Raw genomic sequence first — 17145 nt, 5'->3', positions numbered from 1 at the left:
AAGACCTTCTCAGGAAAGCAAGACCCAAACTTCAATGAACTTAAGTTCATTTAAAGTCAGTGCTGTTCCTGCTACAAGCGGTGTTCAAGTCAATCCGGGATTGACTTTTGATTGCGCAAGAATACCAGAACACAGTTCAGAGAATTAAAAAAAACTCCATTTATTCCTCTATATAATTCCCTGCTACACTAATGCACGTCTCCTGTGCACACTGCCGCTTGGATACCATCAAGGTAGAACGTTTTCTCAGTACCCTGGAGCCACAATCATACTGCCTGCTTCACGTCTGACGCTTCACGCTGACCTCGCAGAAACACTTTTAATGGCCCAGACATGTGGAAATGGCTATGAGCGAGGTCAGGCCTGTACGAGGGATTTGGCAATAACTTCCAGCCGAGTTCCTGTGTAAATGTGCAATTCTGCAAGTTGGCGTCAAGTTATCCGTCGGTTTTAAAGGGTCAGGTGTTCCACTCGCTCAATGTTGTAAAGATCAATGATCCAGTTAAAAATAAATAAATAAATATATAAATAAATATAAATCTGGGACTGAAGTGGTTCAGGAGTGTAATGCATACAGATGTACGGTATAGGAAAGCACCTGGGGGAACGGTTCAGACTGAATTTAACAGCTGAATGAAGTTTCATGTTAAAGCACACGGCTTGGTGCACAGTGACCTTTCCGAATCTGCCTCAAAAGCCTTGGGCGTTCCATTCGGATTCCTCACATACCAGAGAAACAGATTTCGGCTTCATGCCCAGGAATCAGAGACGTCCAGCGAGTATCGCGGATATCCATTAACCTGTTAAAGTTTACTTTACCTTGATGATCCTCACTTGATTGAGTTCTCACACATTTCCTCATTATTAAAACAAACAGATTTAAAATAAAGATCCCCCCGGCCTGTGCCTGTAGTGTCGAAAATCCTAGCAGAATAACAAAAAAAAAAAAAAAAAAAAAAACTCCCCCCACCCCGTTAGGACATGTTAGTGTACAGAATCGCTCATTGTTTACAGAATAAATGATAACAATGCAGGCTAGAATGCGATGTTTACCACCAGGGACCAGAATCTCCGCCGTCTGTGCTGAGGCTGAATTTGAAGTTTCTGAATTCCCAGGTCAAAGTTCACCCTACCATAAAATGAAAGTAACCTCTACCAAAAGGAAATGCACATGTGCACATTTTTTCCCCCTCTACAGCCTTTTCCTTTCAGTAAACTGTCAAACTTTACAGATGTCTCCTCCATCACCATAGCAACCGGAAAGAGTAAGTGGTGCGGCTAAATGAGGTACATAAAACCTAAAACTTTCACATCACTGCACAGAGCGTCTACACACTTTATGCTCAAAAGCATGTCGACACCCGACAATGACCCCAATGTGTGCTTCTTTTAGGGCTACCAACTGATGGCTGGACTCGAACCCGGATCCTCAGATCTGAAAATTCACAACCTGGAGCCTTTACGGCCTAAACCACCACTTATACTTTACAATTAATGTATTTTTGTAAAAATAGTTCCCCTTGAAGAACTCGAGGACGAGTTTAGTTTTATCCAAACTTTTATCTAGAAGCTTTTTATATTGAAACTTGTCGTTCAGCATATCGTCTTAATATCCCCGATAAATGTGACGTTTATGCATGCGGTGCGATTATTGGAAACCATTAGGGTCGAACATGGTCATATGATTCATTTGCGTAATCTAAAATTTTTAGATTAATCACGTGTTAATGCGTTAATACTGACAGAGCTGGTTACTTCCCTAAACTTTGATCGTCTAGGACGTCCTTGCATACTGTAGCATTTAAATTTTCTTTCGATACACTTAGAGGAACAATCTCACAAGACATTGGCAAAACTAAACTGGAAGAACTCAAGTGTCCTGTACAGAACCCTCAAACCCACTGGACACCATTTGGGTTGAGCCAGAATGATGACTACACTGCAGGCCTGCTCTCTCAACACTCTCAAACAGCAGAGGTTATTATAACAAGCAAAAAGAGGACTAGATCAATATTTATGTCTTTAACACCGAATGTTGGTCAGGTGTCCGCATATTTCTGGCCATGTGGTGCGGTCTTTTCTAGCAGACATCTTTGGAAGACATGAACTATGTTGAAATGAACAATACAGTACTTCCTTTACCCGATTAAAATTACCCGTTTACATGGATGCTGATCTGATAAGATGCGTGTTTACAGTACATGCTTAAAGATAGAACTATTTTTGACATGCACAGATTGGTTCTGACCCACATGAAGCATTTAAACTTCTGGAAACAAGTATTTTTCTTTAAAAAACTTTGAGTTTAGTAACACCTCTCTTCTGCGTTATAACCAGCATTGAACTAGTTACTAATAAAAGCAGTAAGTTACTGTTACTAGTTATCTTTACTTCTCTATAACAGTAACATATGACTATTACTAGTTATTATCTAAAGTAACACGTTATCCATATCAGAGGGTTACCTGTCTTGCTTCCTAAATGAAGGTTAAGTGAGGTTTAATGTCTAATTTACATGTTTTTTTTTAAATGTTTTCATTGTTTTTATATGCAAAAATATAAGTTGTTATTATAGTGTTGGAAATTGGTTATATTGGTAAAATTTTGAGTGGCTGGAACAAATCATTTGTATTTACATTCATTCCTATGGGAAAATGTGTCTCGCAATACGAAATCTCGCCTTAAGAATAGATTCAGTTCGTATGCCGAGGTACCGCTTTAACGACAGGAGGAAGTTATAGTTGGGAAGGAAGCAAAATTTCCCTCTCTGTACCTCATCACGTCACTTTGCAGAGAAGGATCAAGTGTTTGCATATTTAATATTCTCCTATTGAACAGATTAAATCTCTCATTCTGAATGAAAATGTATTCCGATTGGGTCGGGCCGCATTTTTATTCTAAAAGTGCTTTCGTTCCCCTTATTGGTGGAATATTAGTATCAGTGTAAACGCACTCACCGCTGGCTTCTGAAGCATCTCACATGATGAAAACCCTCAGAACAGGATACAGCATGTCAACTTTAAACAAAAATCATTCCTTCAAGTCATCACTTTTCGCAATTATCACTTAAACTGAATACAGTTCAACGCTAAACACGGGATCCGTCAAAGAAGCTGGAGGTTGTGGTTTTGCTCCATTTCTACTGGAGCAAAAAAACCCTCTACTTACAGAAGATTATTTCATAACGTGGGTTGTGTTACACTGTTCTGCCCCTCACAGATTAATCGCATACCTGTGAGTGCCAAGAAACACACATTCACAAAGAACTCCGTGCCGCGTCCCAAACTGTATAATAAGCACTACCGTAAATAGTAATAACACCAAGGGTGTACTTATAAAGAATGTGGGCCAAGTGCTTGGAGCCCGCAGCGTATACTTATCTGCTTACATTTCCTCTGTATTAAGTGTTAAAAGAATAAAAAGGGACGTTACTGTAACAACCAGGTGAAAGAGCAAACATCTCCCACTGGCTCTGCTTCAACTTGGCACAAACGTGAGACACAAGATGGATAGTGTTAGCAGGGTAGCTCATTAAAATGCACATATACCACGATGAACAGATACCAGAGCAGGAAATATAAAAAAAATGAAAGGAATAAAACTAAAATACTTCCCATTATTCGCTGCTGATTAGATTATTACTGAGCTCTTTAGCACTCTGTGGAAATATTTCACGACGGGGTAGCGCGACAGATTCTACAGTACGCTATCACGATTTTATAAATACCCTGATTCCATATAAAAAAAACATTCAGATTTTGTTGCAGCTTTAAGACATTGAACCTTAAAAAACAAATAAATAAAAAGCTGTCATAACTCACATGTTTAATACCGTAGCTTTGTTCAGCAGCTTCACAACTGAATTGAGAGTGATGAGTAATTAATCATTAATTGTAGCTCGTTCCTGATTCCTTATAACATTAGGTTTTTTTTACTTAAAAACCAAGGGCAGTATTTAATACAAAATAACTTTAAATACAAAATTTAATTAAAGACAAAGCTACATTCTTACTGAGCAGCATGTATCGGTCATCTGCCATAACTATTTCTAACCCAACTTAGAAAACAAACAAAAATACTAAATATATAATATAAAAAATATACTAAAAAAAAGTCCCTTTTTCAGGACTGTGTTATTTCAACAATAATGTTGTAAAAATCCAAATAACTTTACAGATCTTCATTGTAAAGGGTTTAAACAATGTTTTCCATGCATGTTCAATTAACCATGATCAATTAATTAACATGCACCTGTGGACTGGTCGTTAAGACCTTAACAGCTTACAGAAAGTAGGCATTTAAGGTCACAGTTCAAAAACCCAGGACACTAAAGAGACTTGTCTACCGACTGTGAAAAACACCCAAAGAAAGATGCCCAGGGTCCCTGCTCATCTGCGTGAACGTGCATTAGGCATGCTGCAGGGAGGCATGAGGACTGCTGATGTGGCTAGGGCGATAAATCGCCATGTCCGCACCGTGAGACGCCCAAGACGGCGCTACAGGGAGACAGGAAGGACAGCTGATCATCCTCGCAGTGGAAGACCACGTGTAACAACACCTGCACAGGATGGGTACATCCGAATATCACACCTGCGTGACAGGTACAGGATGGCCACAACAACTGCCCGAGTCACACCAGGAACACACAATCCCTCCATCAGTGCTCAGACTGTCCACAATAGGCAGTCCATGAGGAGGAGATGCACTGCAGTACTTCAAGCAGCTGGTGGCCACACCAGATACTGACTGGTACTTTTGATTTTGAGCCTCCCTTCAGTCAGGGACACGTTGTGAAACATTTTTAGTTTATGTCTTATGGTGTTGACTCTTTTAGTGTTCATACAAATATTTACACATTACGTTTACTGAAAGTTTCTTTTTTTGCTGAGTATATATATTTAAAAAATAAATAACAAAAAAGGTTTAAACAAAAAATGTAAAAACGTAATTATTTCCAAACAAACTTAGCAAACAAAAATAAATTATTAAAAGAATATTTTTTCTAAACAAACTGAGCTAACAAAAAAATATTAAAAAAATGTAAACAAACTGACCAAATAAATGAGTTATTTAAAAATTCAATATTTCTAAACAAAATAAATAATTAAAAAAATATATTATTTCTAAATAAACAAACAAAAATGTAAAAAATATAATTTCTAAACAAATAAGAAAAAAATTATATTTTAAAAATAAATAATTTCCAAACAAACTTAGCAAACAAAAATAAACTATTAAAAAAAATTCTAAACAAACCTAAACAAAAACAAACTTTTGTTAATTATTTCTAAACAAACTCCTACCTCACAGGATGCCAGTGTGTGAATAGTTTAAAGTGCACCACCAGTAGGATTTTAAAGAAACTCGCCTCAAATGCCTCCCAAACGCTTGAAACTCACCTCGACAATAAGCAGGTTTTAGGGAGCTGTGAGCATGCGGGAAATGATGTGCTTCTAACACGTTAATTCAGAGACTAAATTGTTTTGAGACCAGTGTAAGTGTGTGTACTTCATGAATTTCGGGACTAACTCATTAACAGTTGGAGAGAAAAGGCTGATCAGAGGCTTTTTAATGCATTTGACCTTTAATAATGTAATGCCTTGGCAATGCATTTCTGCTGCACGACTCTGAAGCTCACTGAGCGGCATGGCCGACCCAACTGCGTGGACCGGTGCATCTCTAGTATGTTAAATGTAAAATAAATAAATAAATAAAATAAATTGGGAGTTGTTATTCATAACTAAATCGATTTTCCCCCCATCTCTACAGTCCACAGTGAGAACATGTTCCAAGTGATAACACCCTGTATCTCCATCTCCTGTTTGGGTTCAGTTATAAACGCCACTGCACCTAACGCCGAGTGAGAGTCCTGTAATTAGCTTCTGCAGCTTCTGTCCGAGACGTCCACACTGGTTCGATAAGGTGTCCAGTGCTTCCTCGGTGACCCTGATCGTATCTGACATGTTGGTTTGGGACCTTCGACTTATCTGGGACTCGGTTTGGAGATGAGAAAGTGTCCCACACTCATTCGCTCCGTACATGCCGGTCTATTACGGCCACGCCAATCTGATAGCTAGCACGATAGCACGCCTGATAGCAGCACAAGCGTGTGAAACTTCCTTCTACTGCCAAATAAAAAAAAACACAGAACAGAAAGTCTTTCAGTAGAGGCAGTGTGATGAGTTTCTCCTAGAAACGTTCCCATACACAGGGAACATTATGTCTTTAAGCAAAAAAATTTTTCTAGTTGATTTTCATTTCAGGAATACCTTTGACAAAAGAAGAACATAGAAAGGAATCTTTCTCATGGCGGGATTAGGAAGCTGCCGCGTTGCTAGCACTTTCGGGGTGCGATTATATGCACGAGACCAGATGTGTTCAACATGACTTCATCTTGAGTGTGAGAGACAATTGTGTTCACAATGAAATCATGCAGATTATTTATCTTGTAAATAAAGTTGTTTTTACTGATGCTATTTACGGCGGTTCAGATTCAGTCACGTAGCGAGTGAAACTGCAACGACTAATCAGCACAAGTGTAACAACATTCAGCATGGATTATTAACTTTAACATCCTTACGTAACCATGTGGTTTAAACACGCTTTAGTGTAAGAGCTTTTTATTCCAGCACTGAAAATTGAATATTTGGTTAGTCAGATTTTTTTTTCCTCGACAAAACACAAGTTCGGTGCTCATACTAAACTTAATTTAAACAACTTTCTAAATACCAGACTGAATTAGCTATGTTAACCGAGCATAATCAGATTATGTAATATTAACGCAAACCGGCCTGGGACCAAACATGAGAAAGCTGCGATCCGATCTGAAAATCATCTCCAGGCCCTAATCCTCCAAACACAACTCTGATTGAGACAAACAAAATAAACTACATGAAAATGAAGTATGTTTCCTATTTATACTTAAAAAAAAAGTATTTAATGAAGAATTATAATAATTTTAAATCCTATTTATTTATTTATTTATTTATTTATTATATTTGAATGCAATAACTTTATGGCCCACTAGACATGTCCAACCTTTATAATTAAAGAAACATTGGCATTGATGGGTAGCTTGGAGCTATAGCTACAGTATTATTGTTACATTATTATTATTATTATTATTATTACACAATGGTGGGGGGGGGGCTAGTGCAGCGGTAACAGAGCTATCACTATAGATCAGTGTTTTGAGCTCAGTTTTCAAGTTTTATTTAGCGCTTCGAAAATATATGATCAAATGATTGTCAATGTACCAAAATTAGACGAAATTCTATCACAGATTGCATTAATGTTCCTAAATTTCGTCCTTTATTGTGTGAATGCTCCTAAATATCATTGAGAATTGCAGTAATGTATATAAATTTAATTGAGAATTGCGTTAATGTTCCCAAATTCCGTTGTGAATTGCGCTAAATGTTCCTAAATTAAGTCGAGAATTGCGGTAACATTCGGAAATTCCATTCTGAATTGCGTTAATGTTTCTAAATTATGTCACGAATTATGTAATGTTCCTAAATTCATATGCATTAATGTTAGAAAAATTTTATCATGAACATAAAATCATGAAAATGATTAAATTGAATAACATGACCACATTTCATTTCTGTACTTCTTAACACAGCTTTTGCTCAACACCAGCACACTTTGAGTTTGATTCTCGGCTCAGATGTGAGCTTTTATTTCATTTTTGTTCGATTTCATTCGGCTCTGCGTGATCAAATTTGTGTTGGAAACACGCATATGAATTGCATTAATGTTACTACATTTGGTAATGATTAACCAACATACTTAATTTTAACTCGATATATTGAACAAGCTTTTTTTTTTTATTTACGATACTAAATTCTGCATTTACACACCTTCTTATGGACGTGGTGGATACGTGGCTCTGGCTTTATGGCCAAAGGGAGCTCGTCTGATCAAAAGCTAAACTCCATTAGAGCTTCGGGAGCTACGGGATGCGTCTAATAATATGAAGCTTCCCAATTTAATTCCGGCTTGACTGATATTCACAGGGTTGTGTATGAACGGCGCGGCTCGTTTCTCAGTACACGGTGAACTGAACGGTTCGGTTAGCAACAGCAGAAAGTGAAAGTGAGCATTATTAACACGCAGGGTGTTGAACATGAGGTGGCAAGGCCTTCGTGTTCATTTGATGTGTATTATCAATCATACTCTGTGAGCCGTATGAAAGACAGGGATGGAGCGTAGCGCGTCAGGATCAGAGAATCCTTCAGTAAGACTTGTTCATTTTAATGTGTGTGTGAATGTAGCCCTACTAAAAGTGACTGTCAAATTTCCTAATAAACTTTTGAAAATGTTATGTTAACCTAAAGTATGCTGGAAAAAAGACCTGCACATGTAAAGGCTTGCTTTCATTTCTGTTAAACTGATGAGCGACACTCATTAAACGCCTGGAACGAGATTCAATTCTGGACGTGTAGCGGCACAGACCTGCGACTTAACACATTAAATAAAACACATACTACAGACTGGAATCCCAACCACGTCGCCTTTTTTTACGCCGGCAGGGTGAAATAACGATGCATACGCTCCGAGTAGTCATTATGAGATTAAACTCAACGTTGGGACACTTAACAGATCCTTCTTGTGTATAAAACAAAAACTTTGAGACATGATATAAATCTAACGGGAGACTCCAGCACCCAGACTCCACGCTCAGCCACCCGAGGCGTCGTTAGTACAGGGAGAGATGGTTCTGTCGGGGCGAGTCGAGGGCAGCTGAGTCTCTGCTTTCTCTCAGTGGGAAATGTGGTTTAGATTCTTGACGAGAAATCAGACGAGGACGTCGTCCTGTAGTTTGAAGACGTTTTCAAAAGAAGGGGTGGATGTTGATCAGGTGCACATGGTATGCATTACAATGGGTTACAACCGAACACACGGTTTACCCGCCCTTGTTCTTTTGAAATCAATGTTATGTGTATGCGCACGTCACGCTGTTGTGGACAAAACACCACGCCTACTCGGATAGCGGTGAGCCATGCGTCGCTTGAAATTAAACACTGAGGCGACGGATTCTTGGGTTGTTTGTGTAAATTATAAAGTGCCGGAAAAAGAACAAGATTAACCGGGCTCTAAAGAGCCTTTATAGTGTCATTTATTTATAAAAAAAAAGGGTTAATAACTTCCTGTTCTTGTGTGTTCTTTACGTGGATTTACTTTACTAAAGAGCGTATTGTGTAGTCATGCCATGCTTGACTAGTTGTCTTCCATGCTTTATTTTAGTGAAGCTGAGCTTACCAATGCATCCCTTATTTTTTTAATTTATCTACCAAAGCTCATTGTGGTTAATTCTCATCTTTCTAATACTGTAAGTCTGATTTCTACCTAAAACCTGATTTATGCTTCTGCGTCAGCGCTATAAGAGTTTACGCTGGACTGGGCTAATCTGTTTTGAGCGTTTCTACTTGTGCACTGTTGCTGCAATTACTGAGGTGTCTATGTCTTTTACCACTACTAATAGAAGTTCTTCTATTAGAACGTACATTAGGTTTTTTGTTTCCATCTAAAAACTGGTCTGTCATGTACTATATATTTTTTTTCTTTACAGCTATGTATTCTCCTGTAATGCTATTTATTTTTTTACATTTTTAAGTTATATATAGAAATACTGAACGATTTTGTGCATAATTATGCAGACATGATAAACATATATAACAAAATTGGTACAGCATAATAATAAGGTGCCTAAGACTTTTGCACAGTACTGTATATTTATAATATATCATTTTATTGCAAATAAATAATAATAATAATGATAATATCTATACGGTAAAAAAGGTACTTAATTTCAAATTAAGTAATACCTAACACTTCTTGCCATTTACTTTATGCTGATAAAAAAGAATAACAATAGAAACCAGTGCAAGTACTGTAGTCGCACTAAAGAAATTAATAAAAATGGCTATTTATTAGTTACAGTGGAACCGCTGCATACAAATACTGACCCTTATGAATTTTTGCCCTTAAGCATTGAAATTGTGCAAGAAATATGCATCAGCATACGAACGACCAAACCAAAGCAAATGTTAGCTAGGTCAAGTAAAGCATGTTTACGAATATTTTTGTAGTTTGTGGAAGATTTAGTAAAGACATGGCACCACGAGTCCCCTGGATGTTAGCAAGAACGTCAGGAAGAAGAAAAGAGAGACACTTTCAGTTTGGTTTTTAAAGCAGCCGGTGCCAAGAGGAGAGGAATCATAAATGAAGGTCTATTTATTTCATATTATACTTCATTTATATGTCTTTTCTAAATATTTTGATTGCTTTTAGATGAAAAAATATGATTATAGTGTTGAAAAATTGGTAATATTGGTAATATTTTTGGGTGGCTGGAACGGATTATCTGCATTTACATTATTTCCTGTGAGAAAATGCGTTTCACTATACGAAATTTCGCCATAAGAACTCGTCTCTGGAACTGATTAAGTTTGTATTTGTACTTTTACGTTGTATTGTTAACATGCTATTTATTTTACATTCATTTTAAGGCTGCAAAAATAAGAAAAAGTTACTTTTTTCATTCTTTATTTAATGTTTTAGTTGAAAAAAAAAATCATGTGATTGAATCCTGATATCAATTCCCATGGAGTAAGATGGTGTTTCACATTTTAGCATAACTTGTGCAGCCCTGGTCCTGATTGCTTCAAGCAAAAATAAAAAAATATATATGTTTTTTACATTTAAAAGGCGTGTCACTGTCCAAATATTTATGGACATTGCGTGTATGTGGAATTTTTTGGTGTGACTCACGGGCGTACTAGCTGAAGACACTCCCGTCTCAGTGATTTAGAACCTCCCAAGGAAAACGATCATAATGACCACTGACGTGACTTAAACATTTGTCAAACAAACAACAAACTGAACAAACTTAGAAGCATCTAAATTTAGAAAAACTGACTAAATATTACATTTCTAAGACTTCACATGTATATGAATCCTCTTTTAGGTTATTAACCTTTGCCCTGTGGTTGGGCAGATCACTCGTATCCCTACCGCATGACTGCGTTCTCGCCTTTAAACACTTGAACGCGCATGAGGAACCAGTGGAACCAGTTATGAGAAGATCAGAGACACCTGAGCTGTTGTGAGGTCATGGTGAAGTAGCACTGAATCATTGTGCCGAACACCTTAAATAGACAAAGAAACGAAAACAAACGAAAACCCCTATAATAATTACACAGGGCATTACTGGGATTATTACAGCGGGGCCTTTATACACAGTTACGGTTATAACAGGACAGTAACGAGAACGGAACGATTCTGCTCCGGTCCTCATGATTAAAGATTATAATTCACAGTAAAAAAAAAAAAAAGGGGGCGTATTTATTGAAAATTTATAAGTCTTAGAGAACAATTTAAGTCATATTCATAATATTTCATCAGGTTTTTTAGCCATGTACGTTTTCTAAAGCTCCCATCCGTTCAGCTATTGCCACATGGCTTAATGTATGGGCTTAATGGCTTGGAGGAGTTCCTGGGAGGCCAGCGTCTTCACCTTTAACTACTGAAACACTGGGATAAGTGCATTACTTTAGCAGGGGATTATATACAGAAATAAAGGAGTTAAATAAGTTAAATAAGGATTTTTTTTTTCTTCTCATAACTGTGTTCTGTTAGCCTGTAGTCTTATATGATATAGGTAAAAATAAAATATTATATATACAGTAGTGTATATATATAATGTATAATTGTTGATTATGGTGAGGAAATGTTTGTTTAGCTGACATTTATGGAAGGAGTCTCCAGTGTTAGGACTTGGTAAACCTCAGCAAGTTTTTTTGCAGCAGGAAAAATTTTAGGACCGAACGCTTGTTTTTTTATTTTTGGTTTTGCTTTTTATTTTCTATTTTTTCAGTAACATGACATTTTTTTTGTCTTATGAAATGCTATAAAAAATATTGTCGAAAGTAAAGACGAAATTCCGTAAACAAGTACACACTGACGGCAGTGGAGATGTCTCTGGGGACGTTCTTTCTTAAAATATACACTAGTGTGCAAAAGTCTTGAGCCCCTACCACCCACCACCCACCACCCCCACCAACCCATTTGATTATTTTGCTTCCAAAGAGCCAGACTTTCTTATCAGGCTGCTCGATTATGGCAAGCAATTATAATCACGATTATTGTGGACAAAAAAAAAATAAATTGAGAAATTAAAATTATATTGCGGGACGGAATGTGGCGCTATAATCCTTTATTCTCGATTATCTTGTTTTCATATTCATTGAAAGCCAATAATCATGATCGAAACTGAAATACAATTAACTGCACAGCTCGACTTCCTGGTATTTTAATGTAGTCTTGAGGAATAGTTCCGCGTGCTTTCTGCCCTGGACGATTTTGTTGTCCAATTTGTCTCTCATTTTCAGTCCAATCACTTTGGGCCGGTGATTAGTTTACTGCTGATGCTGAGTGCTGAGGGGTTGGAACAGACGAGAGGGGAAATGAGGTCGCTGCTAAGGTTTTTACATAAACAACCTTTTTTTCAAATTCTTTAGACACTTTGCAGCCTCTCACAGTAAAACATTTGCTCCTATTTCTTTAAATTAATATGAAGAAATGAGGGGGCTTAAGACTTTTGCACAGCACTGTGCCTCAGACTCGAAGAAAAACTGCCAGACATTTGACCTTGATGTGACCTTGGTCCTTTTTGGATCAAAAAGTAAAACCACTCGTTCTCCAGATATCGCTCGAATCAGACCGATGGACGAAGCGATGGAAGGCGGTCAGAGTTACGAGATTACTGATGATACCTGAGAAATGTGGATCAGCACATCACCGCCAAATTAGCCAACAAATTACCAATCAAACCTCGACCAGACAGGAAAGTCAGAAAACATCAGACAAGGATATCGTGCTCATCAGACCAGCCTCTCGCTGACCCCTGGACGATCATTCATACGACATGAAAATGAGATTAGGGCAGAAAAGCAGCAACAGGCGAGCCGGTGTTACTCGATTACGCCGCTGCGATCTCTGAAGCCTGAAGCCTGCAGCCTGCACGCAGCCCTTCCACTGAACAGCGCGCTAATGTAATTAGTGCCTAGAGAGGCTGTGCTCTGTGATTAAGCAATCAATTTCAGGACAACACAACTTCCAGCCTCCTCCCCATGTGCCTACACACGCAGAAACACCCAGGAAGGAACCTTTCGTTGCTTCTCGTCAGAATTTCATTATAGTCATCGCTGAACTTCGGCGAACACAAACATTCAGCCCAGGTTTCCGTCACCAGACGCGGCTGCTCGCTTTTATTTAGATATATAACTCATGACACACTGTTCGTCGCCTTTTCATGTAAACAGTAGCAATAATAATAATAATGCGGTAGGCTTCACCGGGCCTTATTTCCAGCTCTACGCTTTGATTATGATGCAGGACAGTCAGGAAACACTGTACTATCAGAAGCCAGTGCTGAGGGGACCTCATACCTAATAGATTTTATTAACCATCTTGGTGAGCCACCCACACGCATCACGTCCAAGCTTCCTTAAAGACACTCAGGCTCAGTCTAATGCAATAGTTTCTGGAGCTTATCCACAGACATGTATTTAATGATGTCCTGTTATTTAGAAGTTTACGTAACAGGTGCTGGAGTGTCATTGCTTTCTACCACTTTTCATTCACACTCATGGTCTATTTTTGCATCATTTGCATTTGTATTATTTTACATGTAGTTATTGAATACAACAATACACACCAAGTTGTCATTTCCTTAAATAAATTATTTTTTAAACCTGTATATAACCCTTGTTTTTGTTTTTTTTTAGATTAAAAGCTCGCAGCATCTGGAAGACAGATGTTTTATAAGGTGCCTAATTCTGGCTCCCTCACATAGGCAAAGCACAGAAACCTCACAACTCCTGTATTTGTTACTAACTGCAGGTAAACATTAAACACCATGGTTTTGGTGATTAGGAACTGATTGGGACACAATCTCATGTTTAGACACAACAACTGGTACAATTCGAGTCATATGTAAAAGATAACATTGTGGTTAGAAGTGATCTTAGTGTTTATATCTTTTGTAAATCACAATGTTACAAATGTTCGGTCTGGGTTTCAGGCAGGATTTGTGTTTATACCTTTTGGAAATCTTCTTTCAACACATGGAAAGGTTCAGATTAAGTGTTAAAAGTTTATACCTTCATGAAATCGAAATTGGTACGGAAATTAATTTTGGTTCACAGGTGGGGTTAATGTTTACACCTTTCCGAAATAAAAACGTTTAAAATGTTAACTTTATGATTAGGTTTAAAGGCAAGTATCCCTTTTTGGCGTTTTGAAATCAAAAAGTTAGGCAATTTTGGATTAAGGTAGGAAATTGGCTAAGTTGGGTCTAGAGGAAAGGGAAGTTTTTAAATTTACAATGTTACGAAGGATAAATTAAAGTTAATGTGGGTTTAGGCTACCGTTTACATCTTTTAAAAATCTAAAACTTTTTTCCATGAAAAAGTTAACATAGAAACAAAAAGTGAGCTAGGTCTAAAGTAGGAGTTAATGTTTCCATGTTTTTTTTTTTTATTAAAATGTTAACTTTATAGCAAGTAAGTCTATTTGGTGTTTTGAAATTCATGTTACAAAAATTTAGCTTAAACCATTTGAAAACATAATGAAAGTTAAGGTAAAGGTACAGTAAGCGTACCGTTGTGGAATCAAAAATGGTACGAAAGTTGGGTCTAGAGGAAGAGTTTGTGTTTATTACTTTTTAAAATCTAAACACATGGAAAAGCGTCCATAAGGATTAGAGTTTATACTTTTCTAAAAAAAAAAAAAAGCATGTTTACAGCATTTTGAAATCAAACTGTTATAACTTTATGGTTACAGTAGGTGGAAGGCAGGGATGTCTTCATAAAATTTTAAAATTTAAATCTTATAACCTCATGGTTAGGTTTAAAGGCGGGAATGACTTTATACCACTTTGAAGTTAAAATTGTAACCTTATTGTTATGATTAAAGGCAGGTACGTCTGGTTAGGTTCAAAGGCAACTACGTTAAATTTATGGTGGGGTTTAAAGGCAGGTACGTCTTTATAGCGTTTTTGAAATCTAAATGTTATAACTTTATGGTTAGGTTTAAAGGCTGGTATGTCTAATAGCGTTTTTAAAATCTAAATGTTAACTTTATGGTTAGGTCTAAAGGCACGTACCTCTTTAAAGCCATTTGAATTTAAAATATTACTTTTATTGTGAAGTTTAATGGCAGGTCTTTGTAGTGTTTTAAAATCTAAATGTTATAAAAATTTTGATTAAGGTTTAAGATGGGAATTTTGTTTAAACCACTTCAAAATGTAATGAAATTGAAGTCAGCGTTGAGCATTTGTACCTTTTCGAAATGGAAACTGGATCAAATGAACTGAACTTTTCCGATTAGATAATGATTATAATGATCCAGTACATGCTTCCAGGCATCTATCTGCTCTTACAGTAAAATAATAAGACCAAATATTCACCCCAAACACGGTGAAACGGAGAGGTGATGGCCACTAAGCCAAGGTGGTACCTGAGAACTGATGTATGTTTTCATACAGTCTTCACACACTGGCTTTTTGCAGCAGTGCAGGGACTGGATGGATCTGGGGATGAGACACACGCGACACTGTAATATCTTGTTGTTGACGTAGAGAACGTTGCTTAGCACCGGAGGATCTGCGAGGTCGCTCAACGTGTACGAGTCGGGGTCACCATCGGGTTCTTGTTCGGGATCCGAACCGGACAGGTCCGTAGAAGGTAAGACGGACAGATCCGAGGTCGACGGACTCCCACGCTCGGACGACTGGGTGGTTTCTGAAGGTTTTCTGTAGTTGTCGTTGGCGATGCAGTACACGGTGCAGTAGACGTGCTCTTTGGATTGGTGATGATGATGATGATGATGATGATGATGCTCATCTGCACTTGTGGAATCCGGCGAAACAGGAAGTTCAGGATCTTCCAAATCCAGGGATGGGAAGAAATCTGGGAAGTCAGAGATACTTCCTCGTTCCTCGTCCGAAGAGGATCTTGTCGTTCGGTTCAGAGCCAACCTTCTGATGTCCAAGTTCTCCAACATGGAGTCCACTTTGTCCAGCTCTCTGGAGGTCTCCACATGACTGTCCCCGGCGGGTTTCGTCCTCCCGAAGTTCCTCCTAAGGATTTCCACAGGTGACGTTGTCCTGCACGGGTCTTTGTCCCTGCTGTCGATGTTGTGACGCTGAAAGTCCAGACCGTCCATGTCCCCCCGCGTCCCCGCTGCGTCTCCCTGGACCAAATCACAGCTCCGCGTCCCTCCAACTTCAACTTCCACCTCGACAGCCGCGTCCGCCGCGTCCCCGACGGCTTCTCCGGGGAAACTAAGCATCTTCTCCGAGGCCACATTCACGCCGCCGAGCTCGTCTCCCATCCCCGACAGTCCACATCGGTCAACTCGCGCTGTTTCAAACTCTTCAACAAGAGCGCAACTGCCATGGAGCTCCTACTTCCGGCTCCGCTCAACACACACTCACACTCTCTCTCACACACACACACACAAAAACAAATCCTGCTTTACTTTACCCGAGCTACCCTTTATAGGTCGCTGCCAGGGCTGGATCTCTAAATTCAGCTAAAAACAAACAAACAAAACACCCGGAAAATCAATAAGCACCATCATGATGGATCACGTTAACGAAACCCGAACAGAGTGCAGCAGTTTGTCAGGCGTCATGTTCCCTTCTTACAGTCCTAGGTGACATTTACCGTAAACCCGGTATAACCAGCGCACTCACATCATATCTTTCCACAAAAAAAGCAGGAAGTTTTATCGTTAATGATGTGTGTGTATGTGTGTGTGTGTGTGAGAGAGAGAGAGAGAGAGAGTGTGTGTACGATATTAAATCTTATCAAGGGCCATAGGAGCGAACCAACCAAATTCATTAAATCTTGAAGCGCATGTAGAAAAATATTATGGTATTTATTATTATTATTATTATTATTATTAATAATAATAAAATTAGCCTGCACAGTGGCTTAGTGGTTAGCACTGTCACCGTGTACCTCCAGGGGCCAGGTTTGATTCCCATCATCTTGGGACTTTATAGAAGCAAACAAACCAACCAATTGTATTAAACCTTTAGGTGCATGTAGAAAAATATTATGGTATTTATTA

General features: G+C 38.3%; 1 protein-coding gene across 1 annotated transcript in view; it reads right to left on the bottom strand.

The window, feature by feature from the left end:
- rnf217 (ring finger protein 217) overlaps positions 1–16710 on the bottom strand; it is a 31732-nt gene extending 15022 nt beyond the window's left edge. The window contains exon 1 of the mRNA XM_053489500.1: positions 15526–16710. Coding sequence (XP_053345475.1) covers positions 15526–16401 — 876 coding nt within the window. The 5' untranslated portion in view covers positions 16402–16710. The remainder of the gene's footprint in view (positions 1–15525) is intronic.
- Between the last annotated feature and the right edge of the window lie 435 nt (positions 16711–17145).

Source organism: Clarias gariepinus, chromosome 27 (genome assembly GCF_024256425.1).
Source record: "Clarias gariepinus isolate MV-2021 ecotype Netherlands chromosome 27, CGAR_prim_01v2, whole genome shotgun sequence".
In the NCBI taxonomy this organism is placed as follows: domain Eukaryota; kingdom Metazoa; phylum Chordata; class Actinopteri; order Siluriformes; family Clariidae; genus Clarias; species Clarias gariepinus.
This window is presented reverse-complemented; position numbering and strand designations above follow the sequence as displayed.